Source organism: Antechinus flavipes, chromosome 6 (assembly GCF_016432865.1).
Source record: "Antechinus flavipes isolate AdamAnt ecotype Samford, QLD, Australia chromosome 6, AdamAnt_v2, whole genome shotgun sequence".
NCBI classification, from domain to species: domain Eukaryota; kingdom Metazoa; phylum Chordata; class Mammalia; order Dasyuromorphia; family Dasyuridae; genus Antechinus; species Antechinus flavipes.
Genome location: NC_067403.1, coordinates 169,334,834 through 169,355,890, shown reverse-complemented (window position 1 = coordinate 169,355,890; position 21,057 = coordinate 169,334,834). Strand labels below are relative to the sequence as shown.

At 34.7% G+C, this 21,057-nt stretch overlaps 1 protein-coding gene across 1 annotated transcript in view; it reads right to left on the bottom strand.

Moving 5' to 3' along the window:
• The window catches only part of GC (GC vitamin D binding protein), a 53,586-nt gene extending 33,295 nt beyond the window's left edge, over nt 1-20,291 (bottom strand). Inside the window, exon 1 of the mRNA XM_051964747.1 lies at nt 20,180-20,291. Coding sequence (XP_051820707.1) covers nt 20,180-20,258 — 79 coding nt within the window. The 5' untranslated portion in view covers nt 20,259-20,291. The remainder of the gene's footprint in view (nt 1-20,179) is intronic.
• Nucleotides 20,292-21,057: the final 766 nt, after the last annotated feature.

The following is a 21,057-nucleotide window of genomic DNA, read 5'->3' as shown; positions in this document are numbered from 1 at the left end:
ATAAAGAACAGTGGGTGGAAGTATAGGAAGAAAGAATACCATTTATTAAGTCCCTACTATATGACAAGTGTTGAGCATTACAAATATTATCTCATCTAATCCTCATAATAACCCTACAAATAGGGATAACCTATATCCCCATTTTACATTTGAGGAAAGTGAGGAAGACAGAGGTTAATAGAATCACATAGCTAATAACTTATCGAGGCTGGATTTGAACTCAGGTTTTCTGACTCTAGGTCCAGAATTCCATCCACTAGTCACCTAGCCTGCTTAAAAGGGAATTAGGTTTGACATCAATAGAAAAGAATATGTTCTAAAAATTAGTATTGTCCAAAAGTGGAACAGCTTTCTTGAAGTAGTGAGTTTCCTGCCACTGGAAGTATTCCAGTAGAAATAACATATTGGGGATATAATTGAAGTCATTATTATACTAAATAGGAGGTTGGAGCAGAGAACCTCAATGACCCTTTCCACTCAAAGATTCTTTGATCCAAGAAATTCCTTTTGAGATAACTAATTCCTTTATAATAAAATTTCGATCCCCAGTACCACTCCCCATCCGCAGTATACTGAAGGGAGAATAATATAAAATGTCTGTTTCCAACTGGGACATATTTACTTGTTTTAGGAAAAACATCAATTTAACAAAGAGACTAAGATCCATTATTTTATTGGCTGGCCACTTTTTTGGGTTGCTTTTTTGGCTCTTATTTTATTTAAGGGTTTTTTCTTTTTTCTTAAAAAAAAACTCTTAAAACAAAAATAAACTTTATTTTAAAATAATATTCACAAATAAGAGAGCTTGCATCAAGTGTATAGAGTCTCACTTTTGACAGATATAGATTGTATGACCTTGACCAAATCACTTAAATATTAGTATCTAGGACTAGCCAGTCTCAGATGACCTTCATTGAGAAAGGGAGTTTCCGCAAATAGAAGTTCCTTTTATTAATAAAAACACAAGTCACAGACATGAGACAGATATACCTCATTAGCCACAGTCTTAATGGATATTTGAAAGCAAAGGGTTAGAGAAAAGGTAGAAACTTCAAATATTCATTTCATAAGTACTATTTATATACAGTGCATTCAAATATAGGTAACAATACTATCAAATTTTATTCTGTCAGAAGGTGTATGTGTGTCTGTTTATACATATATACATATAGATACATTTATATATGCAAAACATATATTTATTTGTCACATATATGCACATATAAAATATGTACATGCAAGACTACTAATACACATACACACATATTCACACATATATCTGTTTGCATTTTTTCAACCAAATCCCCAAAATTGTAGATCTAACCCCTATCTAACCACTAGTAAAATATCTACATTGCATTTAATGTCAATGGTTTTTCTCCATAAAAATGTACATAGAAATTAATTTTTAGTTCTATGTAGAAGACAGAGTATTTTAAGGAAGGAAATTAGTTTATGTACCAAGATCAAGAGGACCTTTAGCCTTTTTTTTTAGCCTTTTGAATCTATATAGTTATGTGTGTGTGTGTGTGTATGTATTAGAGAGAGAGAGAGAGAGAGAGAGAGAGAGAGAGAGAGAGAGAGAGAGAAGTAGAGAAGACACAGAGATAGAGTTAGAGAAAGACAGATAAGACAGAGACAGAGACAGGCAGAGAATGAGACTGAGAGAAATGGATAAAAAGACTTCTGGAAAACCAGGATTAAAACTGGAACAACTGCTGCTGTAATAATGGCCTGCAGAGGGAGATGTTACATCATTTATCTCTCAGATGTGAGCCCTAGCTAAGGAAAAAAATCTGATTTAATTTGCTGGATGATAGAGATGGTATACGGATTTTAAGCCAAGGACAGATGCAAGTTAATGAAATATTTTCTCTCTTTAACAAAAGGAAACACACATATTAATTGTATAGTATTTAATGATTAATACTTTGACATTATTTATAGGGTTCTTCTGGTTCACTAACACACAGACACACACACACACACACACACACACACACACATACACACACACACATTACAGAGGAATTGTTAAAGAACTAACAAACTCTTACTATGACCTTTGGTTACAAAGTGGGTGGTCTGGACTTCGACCTAGTCACAGTAAATATCACATGAACCTAATAACTCCAGTGAAATGTCAGGGTTTTCATCCTAATCTGCCTCCAATGTTTGTTTGTCTTATTCATTAAACTACATTTTGTAACATGTCCTACTTTGCTTTAGTCTTGTGAAAGTTAAAACGAAATTTAGGGTTTTTTGTATTGTCTTATCATGGTCCTTTTGAAATTGCCTTGGTCTTCCCCAAATTCTCCATTTGAGTGATGATTAGATAATCACTGAGATTTTTGCCGAGCTAATTGTAAGAACTATCACAGAGAAGCATTTTGAAAGGTACTTGTGATTTTTCCCCTTTCAGATGCATGGGTACCTCATCTCATCATGGAAAGTCAGAGTATCAGAGTAAGTTCCAAGCCCCAGCATTTCCCGCCTATGTGACCTTGGTTAAGGGGCTTAGCATCTCTGCATCCTTACCTATCAAACAAAGGAGGAGGTGATAAGCAGGATGGCAGAGTTGATTCCCACAAAATTTCCAACCCAAAATGAAAAGGCAAATAAATGTAACAGAAGCCATGAGAAATGCACAGAATTCTCCTGTCTGCTTCAGGTCAGTCCTGAAGGACATGGGAGTTTTGGGAATGATGAAGTAATCCCTTGACTATTAAGCCAGAAAAACTGATGATTCAATGGATTTTTAAAGGGAAAGGACCTGTTTTCTCTCTCTCTCTCTACCTCCCTCCCTTTCTTTCTCTGTCTCTATCTCTCTCTCTGTGTGTCTCCTGTTTTCCTCTCTGTCTCTGTCTCTCTGTGTCTGTTTCTCTCTCTGTCTCTGTCTCTCTTTGGGTGTCTCTCTGTCTTCCTCTCTGTCTCTGTCTCTCTGTATCTGTTTCTTTTTCAGTCTCTGTCTCTCTCTGTGTGATTCTCTGTTTTCCTCTCTGTTTCTGTTTCTGTCTCTGTCTCTTTCTTTGTGTCTCTCTGTTTTCCTCTCTGTCTCTCTGTCTCTGTCTCTCTGTGTCTGTTTCTCTTTCTGTTTCTGTCTCTGTCTCTCTCTGTGTATCTGTCTCTGCCTGTGTGTTTCTCTCTGTCTCTGTCTCTGTCTCTGTCTCCTCAATTTGGGGATTGTGCCATTATATTTGAGGCTAATCCTGGAAGGGTGTCTCCTCTGATACGCCTTGAGTAAGAAGGGTTCATCTAGGGAAGCTTGAGCCTGGATCTCTGGATGCCTCTTTACCTGTGCTTCTGTTCCTAATTGTAGGTGCCTGGACAGTAAGAGTGTATGTCCATTCTTGGAGGCAATGTTGTGGGTGTAGGCTCTTGGGTCATTAGGCAGAGGTGACTGTGGGAATCTCTACAATCTTCATGAGAGAAGAAGGGATCTTAAGCCCCAGTGTAGTGAAGCAAACAAACACCAACAACAGGAACCTCCTCCCCCCAGGCCTTGGTATGGCAGAGCAGGTAGTGGATTCCAACTTTGAGCCACCATATGTCTTAGCATAGCCTTGGGGTAGGCGAGCATCCTCCAGGGGTCAGGTCTTTGTGTGCTCAGTGCAGACCTCAAATAGACAGGCATCTTCTGGAGGCCAGACCACCACATGCATTGGCACAGCTCAGGGCAGATAGACATCCTCCAGCTGCCAGACAACCACATGCTTCAGTGTAGCCCTTGGAAACACAGAAACACCCCACCGGGGCCATACCATATGCCAATCACTCCCACTAGTACCACAGGTAAATTGCTAGACTTCTACAGCCTCCAGCAGCACCATTCCACTCTACAGCACAGCAGCAGACATGAGAGTCCCTCATGGATCTCAGGACAACATCAGTGCAGCACCAGGTAAATAAACAGGACTTGGCAGTACTCACAGAAGAAGCCTTTTACTCTGTTAGCAGAGCTTACATTTAAAAGAAAGGAACCCCCCTCCCAAAAAAAGATAAGTAAAAAAAGAACAGGAAAAAAGAAGCTGATCATAGAACATTATTATGGGGATAGGAAAGACTAAGATGCAAACTCAGAAGAGAGTATTGTTGTCCTATGGGCAATACTTCAAAGGAAAATGAAAAGTAGTCTCAAACCTAGAAAGAACTCATGGAAGAGCTCAAAAATCATATAAGAGGGGTAGTAGAAAAGTGGGGAAAGAAATGAGGATGATGCAAGAGAATTATGAAAAAAAGTCAATAGCTTAGAAAATTGCTTAAAAAGGAGAGTTGGTCAAATGAAAAGGAGATCCCCACTGTGGGGAGGGGAGACTCTGTAAAAGGTACAACTAGTCAAATGGAAAAGAAAGCACAAAAACTAATCAAAGAAACATCTTAAAAGTTATAATTGAGCAAGTGGTAGCTAATGACTCCATGACATATTAAGAATCAATTAAACAAAATCAAAAGAATGAAAAAGTGAAAGAAAATATAAAATACCTCATGGGAAAAAACAAATAAACAACGAATCTGGAAAATAGATTCTGGAGAGACAACATCAGCATTATTGGACTACCTGAAAGCCATAATCAAAAAGACCTGTATGGGATCTTTCAAGAAATTATTAAGAAAAACTGTCTTAATATTTTGAAACCCACAAAATAGGCATTGAAATAATCTGCTGATTACTTCAGGAAGGCAATTCCAATATTAAAACTCCAATGAATATTATTGCCAAATATGCTATGAAGTCAAGGAAGTGGCCAGAAGGAAACCATTCCAATATCAGAGAGTCATAATCAGGATTATACTGGACTTGGCAGATGCAACATCAAAGAATCAGAGATCATGGAATATGACATTCCAGAAAGCAAGGGAGCTGAGACTACATCCAAGAATCATTTACCTGGAAATTAAATGTTATACATCAAGGCAAAAAAAAAATGGTCATCCAATGATATAGAAGAATTTCAAGCTTTTATAAGTAAAAGACCAGAACCAAACCAAGAATTTGACCTCCAATATCAAGACCCAAGAAGAGCATAACCAGGTAAAAAGAGACAAAGAAACATAAGGATTCAATATAGCTAAACAGTTTACATCCATACTTGGGAAGATGATACATACAATTCTTAAAAATCTTATCACTAGCAATATAACTAAAATGAATATACATAGAGGGTAAGGTGAATTTGAGGGAATGGCATAAAAAATCAAGACATAAGTGCAGTGTACAGATATAAGTACTATACAGAGAGAATGAAGAAGTAGAATTGTGTAAATTTTTTTACATGAAGAGGCACTAAAGACTTTATTATAGTGGAGAGAAAGATGGGAGAGTGGGCAACAAGTATCACTTGGACCTTACTCTTGTCAATATTGACTTAAAGAGGGAAAAATATACATAATTAGTTGAATATAGAAATCTATCTTACCTGACAGGGAAGTAGGAGGGAAGGAGAGTAAATAAATGGCAGGGGGAGAGACTGACAGAAGAGAAGACAGATCAAGGGAGGTCACAGACAGAAACCAACCACTGTTGAGGAGAGAAAGGGTGAAAGGAGAGAAAAGACAAACAAGAGAAAGAATAGGATGGAGGGAAGTGCACACAGTATTCATAACAGTGACTGTGAATGGGATGAACTCTTCCATAAAATTAAAGTGGAGAGCACAGTAGATCAAAAACCACAATCCTATATTATGTGTGTTTGTTTTGTATTGTTTTACAAAAAGCATACTTAAAGCAGAGAGACAACACAGTAAAAATCATGCAATATTGGAGCAAAATCTATTATGCTTTAATTGAAGTCAAGCAGAGGTAGCAATTCTGATCTCAGATAAAGTAAAAGCAAAAATAGACCTAATTAAATAAGGAAGAAAACTAAATGCTAAGTTACCATAGACAATAAAGCAATAGCAATAATAAACATATATGTACCAAGTAGTACAGCATTCAAAAATCTTAAAGGAGAAGTTAAGTGTATTATGGAAGAAATAAACAGAAAAACCCTATACCAGTAGAGAACCTTAACTGTCACTTCTCAGAATTTGATAAATCCACTCAAAAAAATATAAGGAAACTAAGGAGACAAATAGAATATTAGATATCACAAGCAAATTAGAAGAACAAGGAATAGTCCACATGTCAGATTTATGGGAAGGAAAAAAAAAGTCATGATTATACAAGAGATACAGGGAATTACAAAATGCAAAATAGAATATTTTTGATTATATTAAATTAAAAAAAAGTTTTTGTGTTATGGGCCAGAACTCTGAATTTAAAACAAGGGATTCTTACAAGGTACTAATGGAATCAGTGGAATTGATAAAGACACTAGTTATCTAATTTAGCATAGATCAGTATGATTGATTTAAGCCTACAAGGAGATGTTATGGGCCAGAACTTGAAATAAGGTACTAAATGGAATCAAGGAGACAATGGTTAAATCTAGTTTAGCATTGATTTAATCCTACAACAAATAATGGTTTCCTAGGCATATAATGATTGGTGTATACTCAGTGTAGAAGATATAAGCTAGAAGCTCTCAGGACCAAAAAAGGACAAGCACACTAGAAGCTCTTGGAGGCTGAGACAGATTCATTCCATCATCCACCTTTGTGATGGCTGCAGGCTGAAGCACAAACCTTTGGATTCAGAGAGATTCAGGGGGCAGAGAAGGAGGCAGGAGCTCAAGCTCTTGGAATCAAGGAGAGAGATAGGTCTCTTAGAAAGCTAACCGGGGCCCAGGAAAGGAGACAAGACTTTAAAAGAGACATAAAGGATTTGGACTTTAACCCCTGGCTACTCATGTAGTGATTTCTGAACTGAAATGAAGTCTGCTCCCAAAACCCCCAGAGACCCAAGAAAACCTCAACAGACAACATTATATTTTAGAGAAAATATTACACGTTGTACCAAAAAAACCAAATGCCACCAAGATTAAAAAGAAATCGGAAAGCTGGGTAACAATCTTTATAGCAAGTTTCCCTGATAAAAACCTCATTTCTCAAATATATGGAGAACTAAATGAAGTTTACAAGAATACAAAGAATTCAGTAATTGATAAATGGTCAAAGGATCTGAACAGGCAGTTTTCAAATGAAGAAATCAAAGTTATCTATAGGCATATGACTTTTGACTGAAGAACTGCAAGTTAAAACAACTTTAAGATATCCTTTCTCATCTATCAGATTAGTCAATATGACAGAAAAGAAAAGTGATAAATGTTGAAAAGCATGTGGAAAAATTGGGACATTAGTGTACTATTTATGGAATTGTGAACCATTCTGGAGAGTAATTTGAAATTATTCTCAAAAGATAATCAAATTATGCATACCATTTGACCCAGCAACACCTAAGTCTGTATACCAAAGAGGTCATTAAAAAAAAGGAAAGGAACTACAAGTGCAAAACTATTTATAGAAACTCTTTTCATGCTTTACTGAAGATGGCAAATATTAAAACTGAAGGGAAAAATGCAAGAAAGAAAGATTGATGGAGTAAATCAACCAAATCATCCCATCTCAATTAAATTAAGAGATAAATTATCTTCTGAGATTTTAAATAAGAAAATATATCAACCAATCAATCATAAGTTTTAAGGCAATATACATTTATTACTTCTACCATTTATTCTTCTTTCGGTGTTAAGTGTTGGGGTAAAAAAGAAAGATTAAAAAATGTTACTGTTCACAAGAAGCTAAGAATTTGATGAAACTTTAAACTAATGGGAAAAATTAGGAATCTTGTCAATCATCTGAAGAATAGTACTTAACATTATTGTACTTAGAAAGAAATTCACATGGCTCATGATTGAAAAAAAATGCCATCTGCCTTCAGAGAAGGAATTGATTAACACTTAAGTGGACACTGAAACAAATTTTCTTTCAATTTTTTTTTGTATATTTTTTCACATCATGGTTAATCTGGAAATATGTTTTACATGACTTCATATATATAATTGATATTGAATTTTTTGCTTTCTCAATAAGTGGGCGAGAGGCAAAGGGAGAGAGATTACTTAGAACTGAAAATAAAAATCTTAAAAACAAATAAATATGGAAAAGGGGAAGAGTGGAACCAAGAGGGTGGAGAAAATCCAGGAAGTTACTTGAACTTTCTCTACTTTGCCTTGGAAACAACATTAAATAAAGCCTCTATAGAATTCTGGAATGATAGTATCTATAAAAAAGATGGAATGAAATGATTTTACAATGCAAGATAATTTAGAAGACTTCAGGAAAGGTCATTCTCACTTGGGCAGTGTCTGGGCAAGCCAGTGGGAAGCTATTAATCAAAGCACAGATCAGCAACCTTGGTGGCTGCCTTGGCCTTTGACTCTGGTTCAGCAGGCCAGTGGCACATAGCAAGTCAGCTGTGAGGCCTCCAACCTCCATGCAACAGGCAAACTGCCAGACCCAGATGCCAGAGCACAAGAAGTGCTACCAGACTGGGATACCCTAGTTCAGTGGGCAAGCCACCAGTCCCAGGGACCCTGACACAGACAGCCAATAACTAGGTCCCTATCCCCCAGTGCAAGAAGATTGGGAATGTGTCTCTTGTACTCCAGTTGTTCATTTAAAATGGAACAACAAAAAATGGGAGCCCTGACCACAGAAAGCTACTGTGACAACAGGAAAGATCAAAACACAAAATCAGAAGAGGACAGTAGAATCAAAATATCTACTTATGAAACTTCAAAGGGGGATATAAATTGGTTTCCAGTCCAAAAATTCCACTTGAAAGAGCTCAAAAAGGATTTTAAAATCAAGTGAGAGAGATAGAAGAAAAATTGGGGAAAGATATGAGTTATGAAAAAAGAGACAACATCTTAAAAAAGGAAGCACAAAAATTGACTGAAGAAGACAAGTCTTTAAAAAATAGAATTGACCAAATGAGGAAAAAATTCACTGAAGAAAACAACTTTTCTAAAAGTGGAATTGGCCAAATGGAAAAGTAGATGCAAAAGCTAACTGGATAAAATAATTCCTTAGAAATTAGAATTGAGCAAATGGAAGCTAATGACATCAAAAATCAAAACAAAATAAACAGAATGAAAAAAATAGAAAAATATTTTCCTTGGAAAAATAACTGATCTGAAAAATAAATTCAGGAGAGAATTACCTGAAAGCCATTCAAAAAAGAGCCTGCAGAGTGTTTTTCAAGAAATGGTCAAGGAAAACTGCCTTGAAGGTAAAAGTTACCAGAGGATAAAATAGTCACTGAAAGAATTCACCCAATTACCTCCTGAAAGAGATCCCCAAATGAAAACTTCAAGGAATATTGAAGCCAAATTCCAAAACTATCATGTGAAGGAGAAAATACTACAGCCAGCTAGAAAAAAATCAAATATCAAGGAGACACAGCCAGGATTACACAAAACTTAACAGCTTCTCCATTAAAGAATTAGAATACTTGGAATATGGTATTCCAGAAGGTAAAAGCACTTGGATGATAGTCAAAAATCAACTACCCAGCATAACTGAGTATAAATTTTAAGGGAAAATTTAGATATTCAATGAAATAGGGGACTTTCAAACTTTTCTGATGAAAAGAACAGAGTTGAACAGAAGCTTTGATCTTCAGATACAAAACTCATGAGAAGCATAAAAAGTTAAACAGGAAAGAAAAGCAAACATGACATTCAATAAGGTTAAACTGTTTATATCCCTGCATGGGAAGGTAATACTATTAATTCTTAAGAACTGTATCTCTGTTAGGGCAGTTAGGAATATACTTAAATAGAGTGTATGGACTGACTGTGATGTGATGATAAAAAAGTTAATTAAGGGGTGAAACAAATTGTGCTGGGAGAAGAGGAAAATGGAAGGAAGAATCGGGTAAATTGTATTGTATTGTTGTTTGTCCTTCATTCTTGAAGAGAATTATGATGAGGGATATGATCCATGATATGCAAGTAAGTTGGATTTAAGTGAGGGTGAGTTTTGAAAAGTTGCAAGCCTTACTCTCTCTTCTGGAGCCATTTGGGTTTAATGGCAAGTCATAGATTAGGATGACAGGAGATGGCCCTGGACACAGTAGGAGAGCTTGCTCTTTTTAAGCCAAGGTCTTTAACAGGTCTCAGTCTGACTTAAGCAATATTCCATCTAATGATTAAGACTAGGTAAAAAAAGAAATGAGGTAAAGAATAGCCTTTTTTTTATCTAGTTACAAACAAAACAAAACAAAACAAAACAAAAATCTTGGAGGGGAAGATTCTCAGGGTTTCTGAACAAAACAAAAATAATATCACATAAAGAGAAATGAAAGGCATATATAACAGTAGAAAGAATGAAGAGAGTAGGTGATATTTGAACCTCATTGTCATCACATTTGGCTCAAAGAGGGAATTACATACACACTTATTTGGGTAGGGAAATCTATCTTATCCTATAGGGGAGATTGAGGGAGATGGTGGTCAGAAGCAAAACACTAGTGAGGAGGGAAATTATAATAATAATAATTATTATTATTATATATAACAATATAATTATAATAACAGTAATCATAGTTGTGAATGTGAACTTGATGAACTCTCCCTTAAAATGAAAAAGAATAACAGTGGATTAAAAAACAGAATCCTATAGTATGTTGTTTACAAGAAATAAATTTGAAGCAGAGAGACACATACAGAGTAAAAGTAAGGGACTGGAGCTGAATATTATGTTTCAGATGACATAAAAAAATCAGTGATCCTGATCCCAGACAAAGCAAAAGCAAAAATAGATCTAATTAAAAGAGACAAGGAAAAAAAATCTTGCTAAAGATATCATGGACAATGAAATAATATCAATACTAAACACACACACACACACACACACACACACACACAGACACACACACACACACACACACACACACCAAGTGGAGCAGCATCCAAATTTTTAGAGGAAAAGTTAAGTGATATAGGAAGAAATAGACAGCAAAATTAGTAGGGGACCTTAATCTCCTCTCTCAACTAGATCAATCTAACCAAAAATAAATAATAAAGAAGTTAAAAAGATAAACAGAATTTTACAAAAGTTAGATATAATAAACCTCTGGAAAAAATTAAATGGGATATAAAGGAATATACTTTTTTTTTCTCAATGGTACATGGCACCTATGAAAAAATTGATCATGTGTTAGGCATTAGAACATCACAATCAAATGCAGAAAGACAGAAATATTAAATGTATCCTTTTCAGATCATGGTATAATTAGAATTTTATCTAATAAAGGGTCATGATAGACTAAAAACTAATTTGAAACTAAGTACTCTAATCCTAAAGAAGAAATCATACAACCAATCAATAATTTCATCAAAGTGGATTACAATAATTCAACCACATACTGAGATTTATGAGATGCAGCTAAAACAATACTTAAGAAAATGTACATATCTCTAAAAACTTACATGAATAAAATAGAGAAAGAGAGCAGATAAAAGAATTGATCATGTGATTTTAAAAGTTGTGAAAAGAACAAAATAAAAAATCCCCAATTAAATACTAAATTAAAAACTCTGAAAATCAAATGAGGGATTATTAAAATTGAAATCAAGCTAATAAATAATTGAGCTAATAAATAATACTAACAGGTGGTTTTATGGGAAAAAGACAAATAGATAAACTTTTGGTTAATTTAATTTAACAAGGAAAAAAGAAGAAAACCAAACTACAACCAAACTACCAGTATCAAAAAATGAAAAGGGTGAATTCACTACTAATAAAGAGGAAATTAAAGCAAAAATTAGGAACTATTTTGCCCACCTGTATGCCAATGAATCTGTCAATCTAAGTGAAATGAATGTTTACAAAAAGTATAAATTGTTCATATTAACAGAAGAGGAAATAAAATATTTAAATAGCCCCATTTTAGAAGAAGAAATTGAACAAAACAAAAAATGTGAAAAGATAAATATAGAATAATTGTATGTGTGTGTGTATACATGTGTGTGTACCTTTTTGTTTCTAATGATATCCATTGCTACACCAAGAGCAGAGGAGTGAGAGAAGAAAAAATAAATTTACATGATGATTTTTGCTGCATCTCTGAAAGAAGAAGCAAGTTGTGCACAGATTTGCAGTTTCACATACAATCATCTCTTTAGTGTATAGCATTATGAAATGCTTGCTTTATTCCATAAATTAAAAGTAAAATAAAACAAATAAATGAAACATTGGGGAAAAATACTATTCACCTTTTTTTAGGTAGGGACCACAGCTAATAATTCAATGACTCTAAAACCTCCATAAAGGTAAGAGTCACAGCTTATGCTTCTTCTTTTTTGGGTGGGTAGGGAGGAGGGTTTAGGCAATTGGGGTTAAGTGACTTGCCTGGGGTTACACAGCTAGCTAGTAAGCATTAATTATCTGAACTCAGGTTATCCTGACTCCAGGGCTGGTGCCCTATCCACTGCACCATCTAGCTACCCCATTATGCTTTTTAATAACTACCTTTTAACTCTGTTTTGGGCACATACTCTGAATTCTTTATTTGTAAATTGAATTTTAAAAGAGCTGCAGAAAAACAAAATGTTGTATTCATCTTTTAAAAAAGAGATATTCTGTAGAATACTAAATGAGTAAAATTGTTTTTAAATAAGACTAAGGTAATCATTTGAATAAGGGTTGTCACTGCTGGGTATATTAAATGTAGAAAGCAACCATTATTCCCCTTCAGGGATTTTCTATTGGTTTTGGTTTTGGTGTGTGTGTGTGTATGTGTGTGTGTGTGTGTGTGTGTGTGTGTGTGTGTGTGTGTGTTTAGATTCAGACTACAATGCAGTCCTCTAGAATTCAAGCAACTTTAGGGTCTTCAACAATAGGCATGTACCACCATATTTGGCATATGTTTTTCCTCCATGTTTATTTAATTCATTTGGGCACTGAGAAATCTTTTTTTTAATGAAACATTTAAAAAAAATCATTGCCTTTAAGTGGCAATGTTTTTAATAAGTGGTAAGTACTCAGTAAATACTTACTTCTGTAACACTGACATCATCTTTAGTGGGATCAAGAAGAGATTTATAATAATTTCATTATATATGAACAATGCCTGTAACACTTAGAAAAAGTAAAATACTCTATTCATGCCTGAGGAATGTCCAATGGGGATTAACTCTTAGTTTTTATTTTTTCCATTACTACATTGAATTTTTTTCAAATGGTACAAAAAAAAAAAAAAGAAAACACAAATATGAAAACGGGCAGATCACATACATTGTCACATTTTAGACAGGTGAAATGGTAAAAATAATTCTTCATTTGGAATTAGAGTACCTGGTTTCAAATTCTAACTCAACTCCTTATTGCTTAAATTATCTTGAAGAAGTTATTTAGCCTTGATGGGCCTTAGTGTTCTTGTCTATAAAATGAGGAGGGTTATAACTAGATAAATTTTGGTGTTTCTTCTAGATCTAAGTCTATGATTCTAAGTTTTCTTCTTTTTACCCCCATAATGGTAGAGGGAGAGAGAATTGATATGGACAGATATACATATATATATATATATATATACAATAATTATTTTATGGTGTAACTGATAGCCCAATGTACTTTATAAGGGAAGGGACTCTCTAGACACACATAGATTGAGAATAATTTGATAAGTGCACAATGCAGGCAAGTGAAGATTGTATCAAATTTTCACATTCTCTTTCATTGCTTTTACTTATTTTAGAGAAATCTCTTAAACAAAACTTGGGTTGGCTCATCTCAGAGATCTCTTACAGCAAAGGTATTCAATATGGTGTCTAAGATAATATATTACTTATAGAGGTCTTCTTGTTCACCAGTGGTCCTTACATTAATAATTCCCTATACAATGCTTCTATATATTGTCCTAATAAAATATTATAAAAATGTGGAAGTAAGTGCATGTTTGGTAAATTCTGAAAATCAGATTTTAAAGGTTAAAAAGGTGAATTCCAAGCACTGACAGTTTCTACCATGAAACAAAGGCTTCCAATATGGTCCCAGCAATAGCCAAAATCTACTTTTCTAGAACTAGTCTTATTGAGTATGTAAGAGTTCATTATTAGTAGACTGACCGTTTGGTGATGAATTCTTTGGCCATAGCAACTCAAGTAAGTGAAAAATATAAAATTTCTCTCAGTTTTATGAATTCTCCTATTGTGATGGTGAAGAGGATATCAATATCAATCATAATAATTTCATAGGGAAGTTAAAATGATTCTATGACAATAGCCAGAAGGAGACCAAAAAATCCTAAAGACCACATTAGTTAATAAAAATTAAGGGCAGTTAAGAATGAAACTGAAGGAGAACAAAAAACCAGAAAGTCAATTGGGAAAAAAAAGTCAATTTTTTAAAATAGCCAGGTCTTTCTACAATTAAGAAGAGTGAAGCAACCACATTTAAACTCTAATATCATGTTTTGGGGGGCTGAGGCAATTGGGGTTAAGTGACTTGCCCAGGGTCACATAGCTTGGATGCATTAAGTAGTTGAGATCCGATTTGAACTTAGGTCCTCCTGATTTCAGGGCTGGTGGTTTATCCACTGCACCACTTAGCTGCCCCTATCATAACATTTTAGTGGGCTCCATCTAGCTCTAAAGATGTTATGAAGAAATTTGAGTGCATATTTTTGAACGTGGAGGAAGAGGAGAGAGTGAGATGTTTCCTAAGTATCTCATTGATTTGAGTTATTCCTTATGGAAAACAGGATTGCTTCCATCACCTTTGAAATAACTGTCATATTTCAAAGATTTATAGCCACACACAGTACTCCTGATCATGAATTTAATGAGTAACACGATTTATCCCAACATACTGAGTCAATAACCATTATCAATCAAAAAATGAACATCTTAAAGCACATTCTATGTATAGGAGAGCAGCTGGGCAGCAGTGGTTAGAGTGGTTAGAAAAGTCACGAAATTTTATCTTCCCAAGTTCAGATCCTTCCTCAAACTTACTAGCTATATGACCTTGAGTAAGTCACTTAATGATGTTTGCCTCAGTTTCATCATCTGTGAAATGAGATAGAGAAGAGAATGGCAAACTATTCCTGTATGTTACCAAGAAAACTCTAACTGAAGTCATGAAGAATTAGATACCCATCATAAAACAACTGAACAACAACATGTGCAAGGCACTGTGCTGAGTGTGAAGAATATAAAGAGGGAAAAAAAATCTAATGTTCCCTAACATCAAGGAACCTACATTCTATTGAGATAATTGCCTATTGTCTAAAATTTGTACATACCTTAATTAAAAACATTGTTAAAAAATACTAACCATAATCCCAGCCTTCAGTGAGTCATAATCTTTATGCAGGTGAATAGTCTTGACGCATTGTTAAGGGTTGATGACTGATTGGGGTGGTAGTTGCTAAAGGTTGCAGTGATTGTGGCAATTTTTACAATAGGACAACAATGAAGTTTGCCCCATTGATCGACTTCCTTTCATTAAAGATTTCTCTGTAGAAAGCATGCTGTTTGATTGTATTTTAGCCACAGAAGAACTCTTTTCAAAATTGGACTCAATCGCCTCAAACCCTGAAGCTGTTTTATCAAATAAGTTTATGTAATATTTTTCAATTTTGTTATATCCTAAGGAAATAGCGATGCCTGAGGAGAGGGAGAGAAATGGGGAATGGCTGGTCAGTGGAGCAGTCAGAACATATATAACATTTATTGATTAAGTTTGCTGTTTTATATGGGCACATATTTTGGTTCACCAAAACAATCATAATAGTAACATCAAATATTTTACTGATCACAGATCACCATAACAGAGAGAATAATAATGAAAAAGTTGACAGTATTGTGAGAATTAACAAAATATGACACAACACAATATGAATACATGCTCTTGGGAGAAAACTGTGCCAATAGACTTGATTGATACAGGGTTGCCACAAATCTTCAATTTGCAAAAATAAAAAAATAAAAAAATTGGAATATTTGTGAAGCTAAATAAAGCAAAATGCAATAAAATGAGGAATACCTATTTATATGAAGAAGAAATTCATGCCAGTTTGCATTATAAGCCTAAAAAGTTAGGGTGGAAGCAGATGATAAAAATCTTTAAATGCCAGAGAATTTATCTATTGTTCTTTTTTTTTCCCCTGAGGCATTTAGGGTTAAGTCATTTGTCCAGGGTCACACAGCTCAGAAGTATTAAATGTCTGAGGTAAGATTTGAACTCAGGTCCTCCTGACTTCAGACTAAATGCCCAATTTGTCCATTATTCTAAAGAAATTAGGACAGATGGGGATTTTTAGTAAGTAGAAAGACAGGGAAAAGCCTATGAATTAAAACTTTGTAGAATATAGATTGGAGAAATGAAGTAAGTAGGAGAATTATTATTGTAATGTTTTATTATAAGTATTATTGGAATTATACAATATAGCTTATACAATGTAGCAATATTATACAGTAATTATTATTAAAACTATTTTTGTAGTAGTCCAGAAAAGATATGATGGGGTCTGAGTTAAAGTGATTGTAATAATGAATGAAAGGGCATATATGTTAGAGATGCTATAAATGGAGAATCAACAAGCTTTGGAACAAATATTTATACATGACGAGGGAAGGAAAATGAAGATTCAAGTATGACCTTAAAATCGAGAATTGGGATTAACTAGTTATGTAGCCTTAACAGAAAGAGAGAAGTTTAGATGAAGGTTTAGGTGGAAAGGTAACTAATTCTGTTTTGAATACAATGCATTTGAGATGCCAAGGAACATCTGGGAAAAAATATCTAACAACTAATTAGTTGGAAATGCAGGAATACAACTCACAAGAGATACTAGAGCTGGAATCATCTGCATCAAGGTGGGAGTCATCTGCATAAAGACAATTGGGCCAATGACAGCCAATAAGATCATCAAAAGGGAAGGTATGGATCAAGAAAAGATGGAGAGATCAAGACAGATTCTTGGGAAACATTCATCGTTTAAGAGGAGGATTGCTATTCTGAGCCCTGTCTATATTAGGACTCTTCAACGATTCAAACTTGAATGAAATAAAGCACAAATGTATGGCAAAACTAAAGAGAGACTAAGAATTGATTTTTCTAAAGCATGACTATGTCATCCCTTTGTTCAATGAATTCTGCTGCCTCCCTACTAATTCCAAGATAAAGCATAAATTCCTCTGGTTAGCATTTAAAACTCTTCAAAATCTGATCCCTTCCTACCTTTCTAGTCTTCTTATACTTTACTACCCTTTGCACATTCTACCATCTGATGACTTTGGCTTCTTTCTACTTGCTCCAACAAAACATTTCATTTTCTATCTCTGAATGTTTATAATCAAGCCCCAAACCCAGAATGTCCTCTATCCTCACACTTCTGCCTCTTTCACTTTCTTGGATGCTTTCAAGACTCAGTCCAAATTCTACTTCTGCTTGAGTTCCTCCCCTATCCATCTAAATGTCATTGTTCCTCTCCTTTATATATTCCCTTTAATATATTTTGAATACATCCTGTATATAACTAGTCATTTTCATGTTCCTTCCCCTATTAGGGGAATGTGGTCTACTTTTTGCCTCTCTTTGTATCCCCAGGGCTTAACACAGTGCTTAAATACATAGTAAATTCTTAATGAAGACTTGTTGACAGATTGAAAGTTAAAAGGATTCAAAAGACTCACACTCCCTCTTTCTTCCTACAGTCACCAAATCAAGGATGCAGTAAATTGTTCCCAGCAGATTGTTGAAACTTTACCAGTATTCTCTGAAACATTTCCTGCCAAGGTGGGCCTTTTATGCTTAAGATATGGAAGAAATCAATAATCTACCCAGCTTCTAGAAGGTTAGTATGGGTCATTGGGAGGATATGAAGGCTAAAAATAAGGGAAAGGAAATGGAGGAATGAAAAAGTAAGTAGAAAGACAGGATTTTTGATATGGTCCTGACTTGTGGACCGAACCCCATCCTCATATCTGCATTGCAACACTGCTTACTTAACTGAGATTCCCCAGTGTTTCACTCCCTGCTCACACAAAAACATATTTAGCTCCTATCACAAATATGGAGGGAGATTCAGCAATAGACTGAGAAAAGAGGTGACAGGAAGATAACAAGAATACAGGAAAAGAGAGGTATTGCTTATTTAAGATAATTCCCCTCCTCTCCCCTCTTCCCCTATTCCCACTCCCCTATTCCAAGATCTTTGGGAATATTTAGTATTGAATAGGAATAGAAATTAGTCTGTGATTTCTTTGCTATAGTGAACATCTGGTGAGCAAAGTTTCTCTTCCTATGCAAATCTATTCCTTTTATGCAATATATAGCCTTAGAGTTGCCTCACACACAGAGATAAGGTGTTCAAGAAGTCAGTATATATCAGAGCCACTTGATTCAGATCTACCTGGTTTTGTGGCCAGCTCTCTACCCACTCTGCTATTCGTCTTAGAATCATAGAATATTCTGGTTTTATTCATTGACATTGATACTAAAATGTCCTGGCATGAAATCAATAATTATAAATTGAAACAGCAGGTAGCTGAAGAAGCTTCCATTATGTAGATGCATCCTTCACCTGCAGTTACAATCTCTAGGCTATTTCTTGAGTTTTGGGGGCCATTCCAATCTGAAGTAACTCCTGGTCCTTGACTTGGGTGTGACAACTCTCGAAAAGTAAACAGATTCTGGGATCTTCAGAAAAGGTACAAATGATCAAGTTTTGTAATTACATTTGTTTCACAGCAGATACCACATGACACCTTGCCTCCATCTTTTTTTCTGTAGTAACTTTTATCTTGTATTACATTTGGAGAAGGGGCATATCTTGTTTCTAGACTATAGCTTTCATGATGTCAGGAACAGCCTCCCCACCCCCCAATTCAATTTTCACTGTGTCCCTTTCCAGCCCCTAGCACAGTGCTCTTTCCAGAGTAGGTGCATAACAAATATTTGTCTAATTAAATTTAATGCTAAAGAACTAATCGGTGACTCCTGTGGCAAATTCAATTGACATTTCATTTTGAAAAAAGTTACCTAAAATGGATTCTGAAGTTCTACTCAATAACCTTGCAAGAATATGAAAATAATTTCACAATTGACAAATCAGGATGACTGCAGATCTCTCAGTAAATGATAAAAAGGCAACGGGAAATCAAGAATAATTTTATCGATCAGAATAAAATTTTTCCTTTACATTCTTTTAACAGCATCATTTCTACTAAAAATTTAGAAATAGTCCAGAGATGAGGATATCCTTGAAAATCTATTCTGAATATATGTGCTATAAACAATACACATATTCAATGTATATGTGTAATATATAATATGTATACTTAAGGTAAGCAATGTATAAAATGTATTCTCAATATGTATGCATATGTATACATATATATGAATAATTTTATTTTGGTTCAAAGCCATCAATTATTTTAATTTTGATTATAACCAGTATCAAACATGTATATAGCACTTTAAGGTTTTAAGGTATATAACTCACTTTAGCTCATTTTATTCTTACAACAACCATAGAAGGTAAGTGCTATTATTGAACCCACTTTTCAGATTAGAAAACTGAGCCTGAATAAAATTAAGCAATTTGTCCAAGGTTACACTATTAGTAAATATCTAAGGCAGGATTTGAACTTGGATCTTCCTCAAGTTAAACTATTCTAATTATGGAATAGTTGCAAACTGATTTCAGATGTTTGAACAGATTTTCAAATGGCCTTCATCTTTTTGTCCAGAAAGATTATCTAGCTTTCCAGAAAAATAACCCAGCTGAAGGTGGTACAAAATGTTGTTTGAAAAAAAACACTGTCATCTTTGGGTCATATTCTCTGCTACACTTTTTTTTTTCTATTTCTCCCCCAGAAACATGAAATTTTTAAGGAAAGATGTAGCATTTCCCTGGACCTATGAATATGTCAACTTGAGACTGAGCAAACACACAACTATTATAAGTACTGTGTTAGCTACCTGTGTTAATTTTCATGTTAAAATCCATGCATTTGACACTATTCCCTATTGTCAAAGAAATAAGGGGGGAGAAAAAACCTTATAATTTGATACTTTGCCTCTGAAGTCTTACATAAAGCCCACACCCTAATTTCAAAGCTTCTAAATATTTAAAAATCCATTCAACCATTAGGTGTGCTTATCGGAAAAAGAGAAAAACCACAGCTCTCTATTGCAATTTGTTTTTGATTTTTTAAAAAAATGATGGAATATGTACATAGAAAAGATTTCTAATAGAGAATCACAGATTTAAGAATCTTACCTCTGTAATCAGCATGAATAAATGTTACAAAAAGCAGCAAAACCAGGACTTTCATTATTCTTATGCTACTTGAATTCATGTTGATGTCACAAGGCTCATTACCTCTATGAGGTTCTATCTCAAAAATTGGTTGTCTTTTCCAATGAACTTTCCATATATGATGTGAACAAATCAATTATTAATCTCTACGCAGAAACAGATGGGGGTGGGAAACATCTTTGGACCCAGTGGACATAAAGTCATATAAATGCAAATAGATATCTAGAGGGTAATGATGGGAAAAGTTTAGAACATTTTAATTATTAACTTTTTCAAGCCAATGTAAACAGAGAGGATAGATACTTGGGTTATTCCCTGGCACAAGATTTTATCTATTTTTTAAGGTTGACTTGATGTGATAAACAGGGATGATTCTACTTTATTAGGAGTAGAGGCTGACTCAGTGCCCTTGTAGTTCAGATTTGACATTGACGTTAGTAGGTCATGAATTAGCCATAGCAAGAGAAGAGCATTCTACAATAATAGACATTGAGTACACCCTTAAGCAAGGTGCACCCTTCCCACTTCAGCTAGGCAAAACTCCCTTGCTTGAGTAGTCCATTGTGTTCCACCAGCCAAGCATCAGAAAGGGTGCATAGAGCTTCCTATGGCCATTCCTCAGGCAGCTAGGAAGTGATATCAGTTGCCTGAGTCTTTAATCCTTTGAGCCAGCCAATGAACCCCATGCATCTAGTAGACTTGTGTTCCATAAAGCCAAAGACTCTGTTATTGGGATAAGAAGTTATAGAAAAAATACAAAGGAGTGTGGCAGAATTTAGGTGTAAACCAATATTTCACACTACACCACAATAAGAAACAAATAAATTTGTGAATTAGAT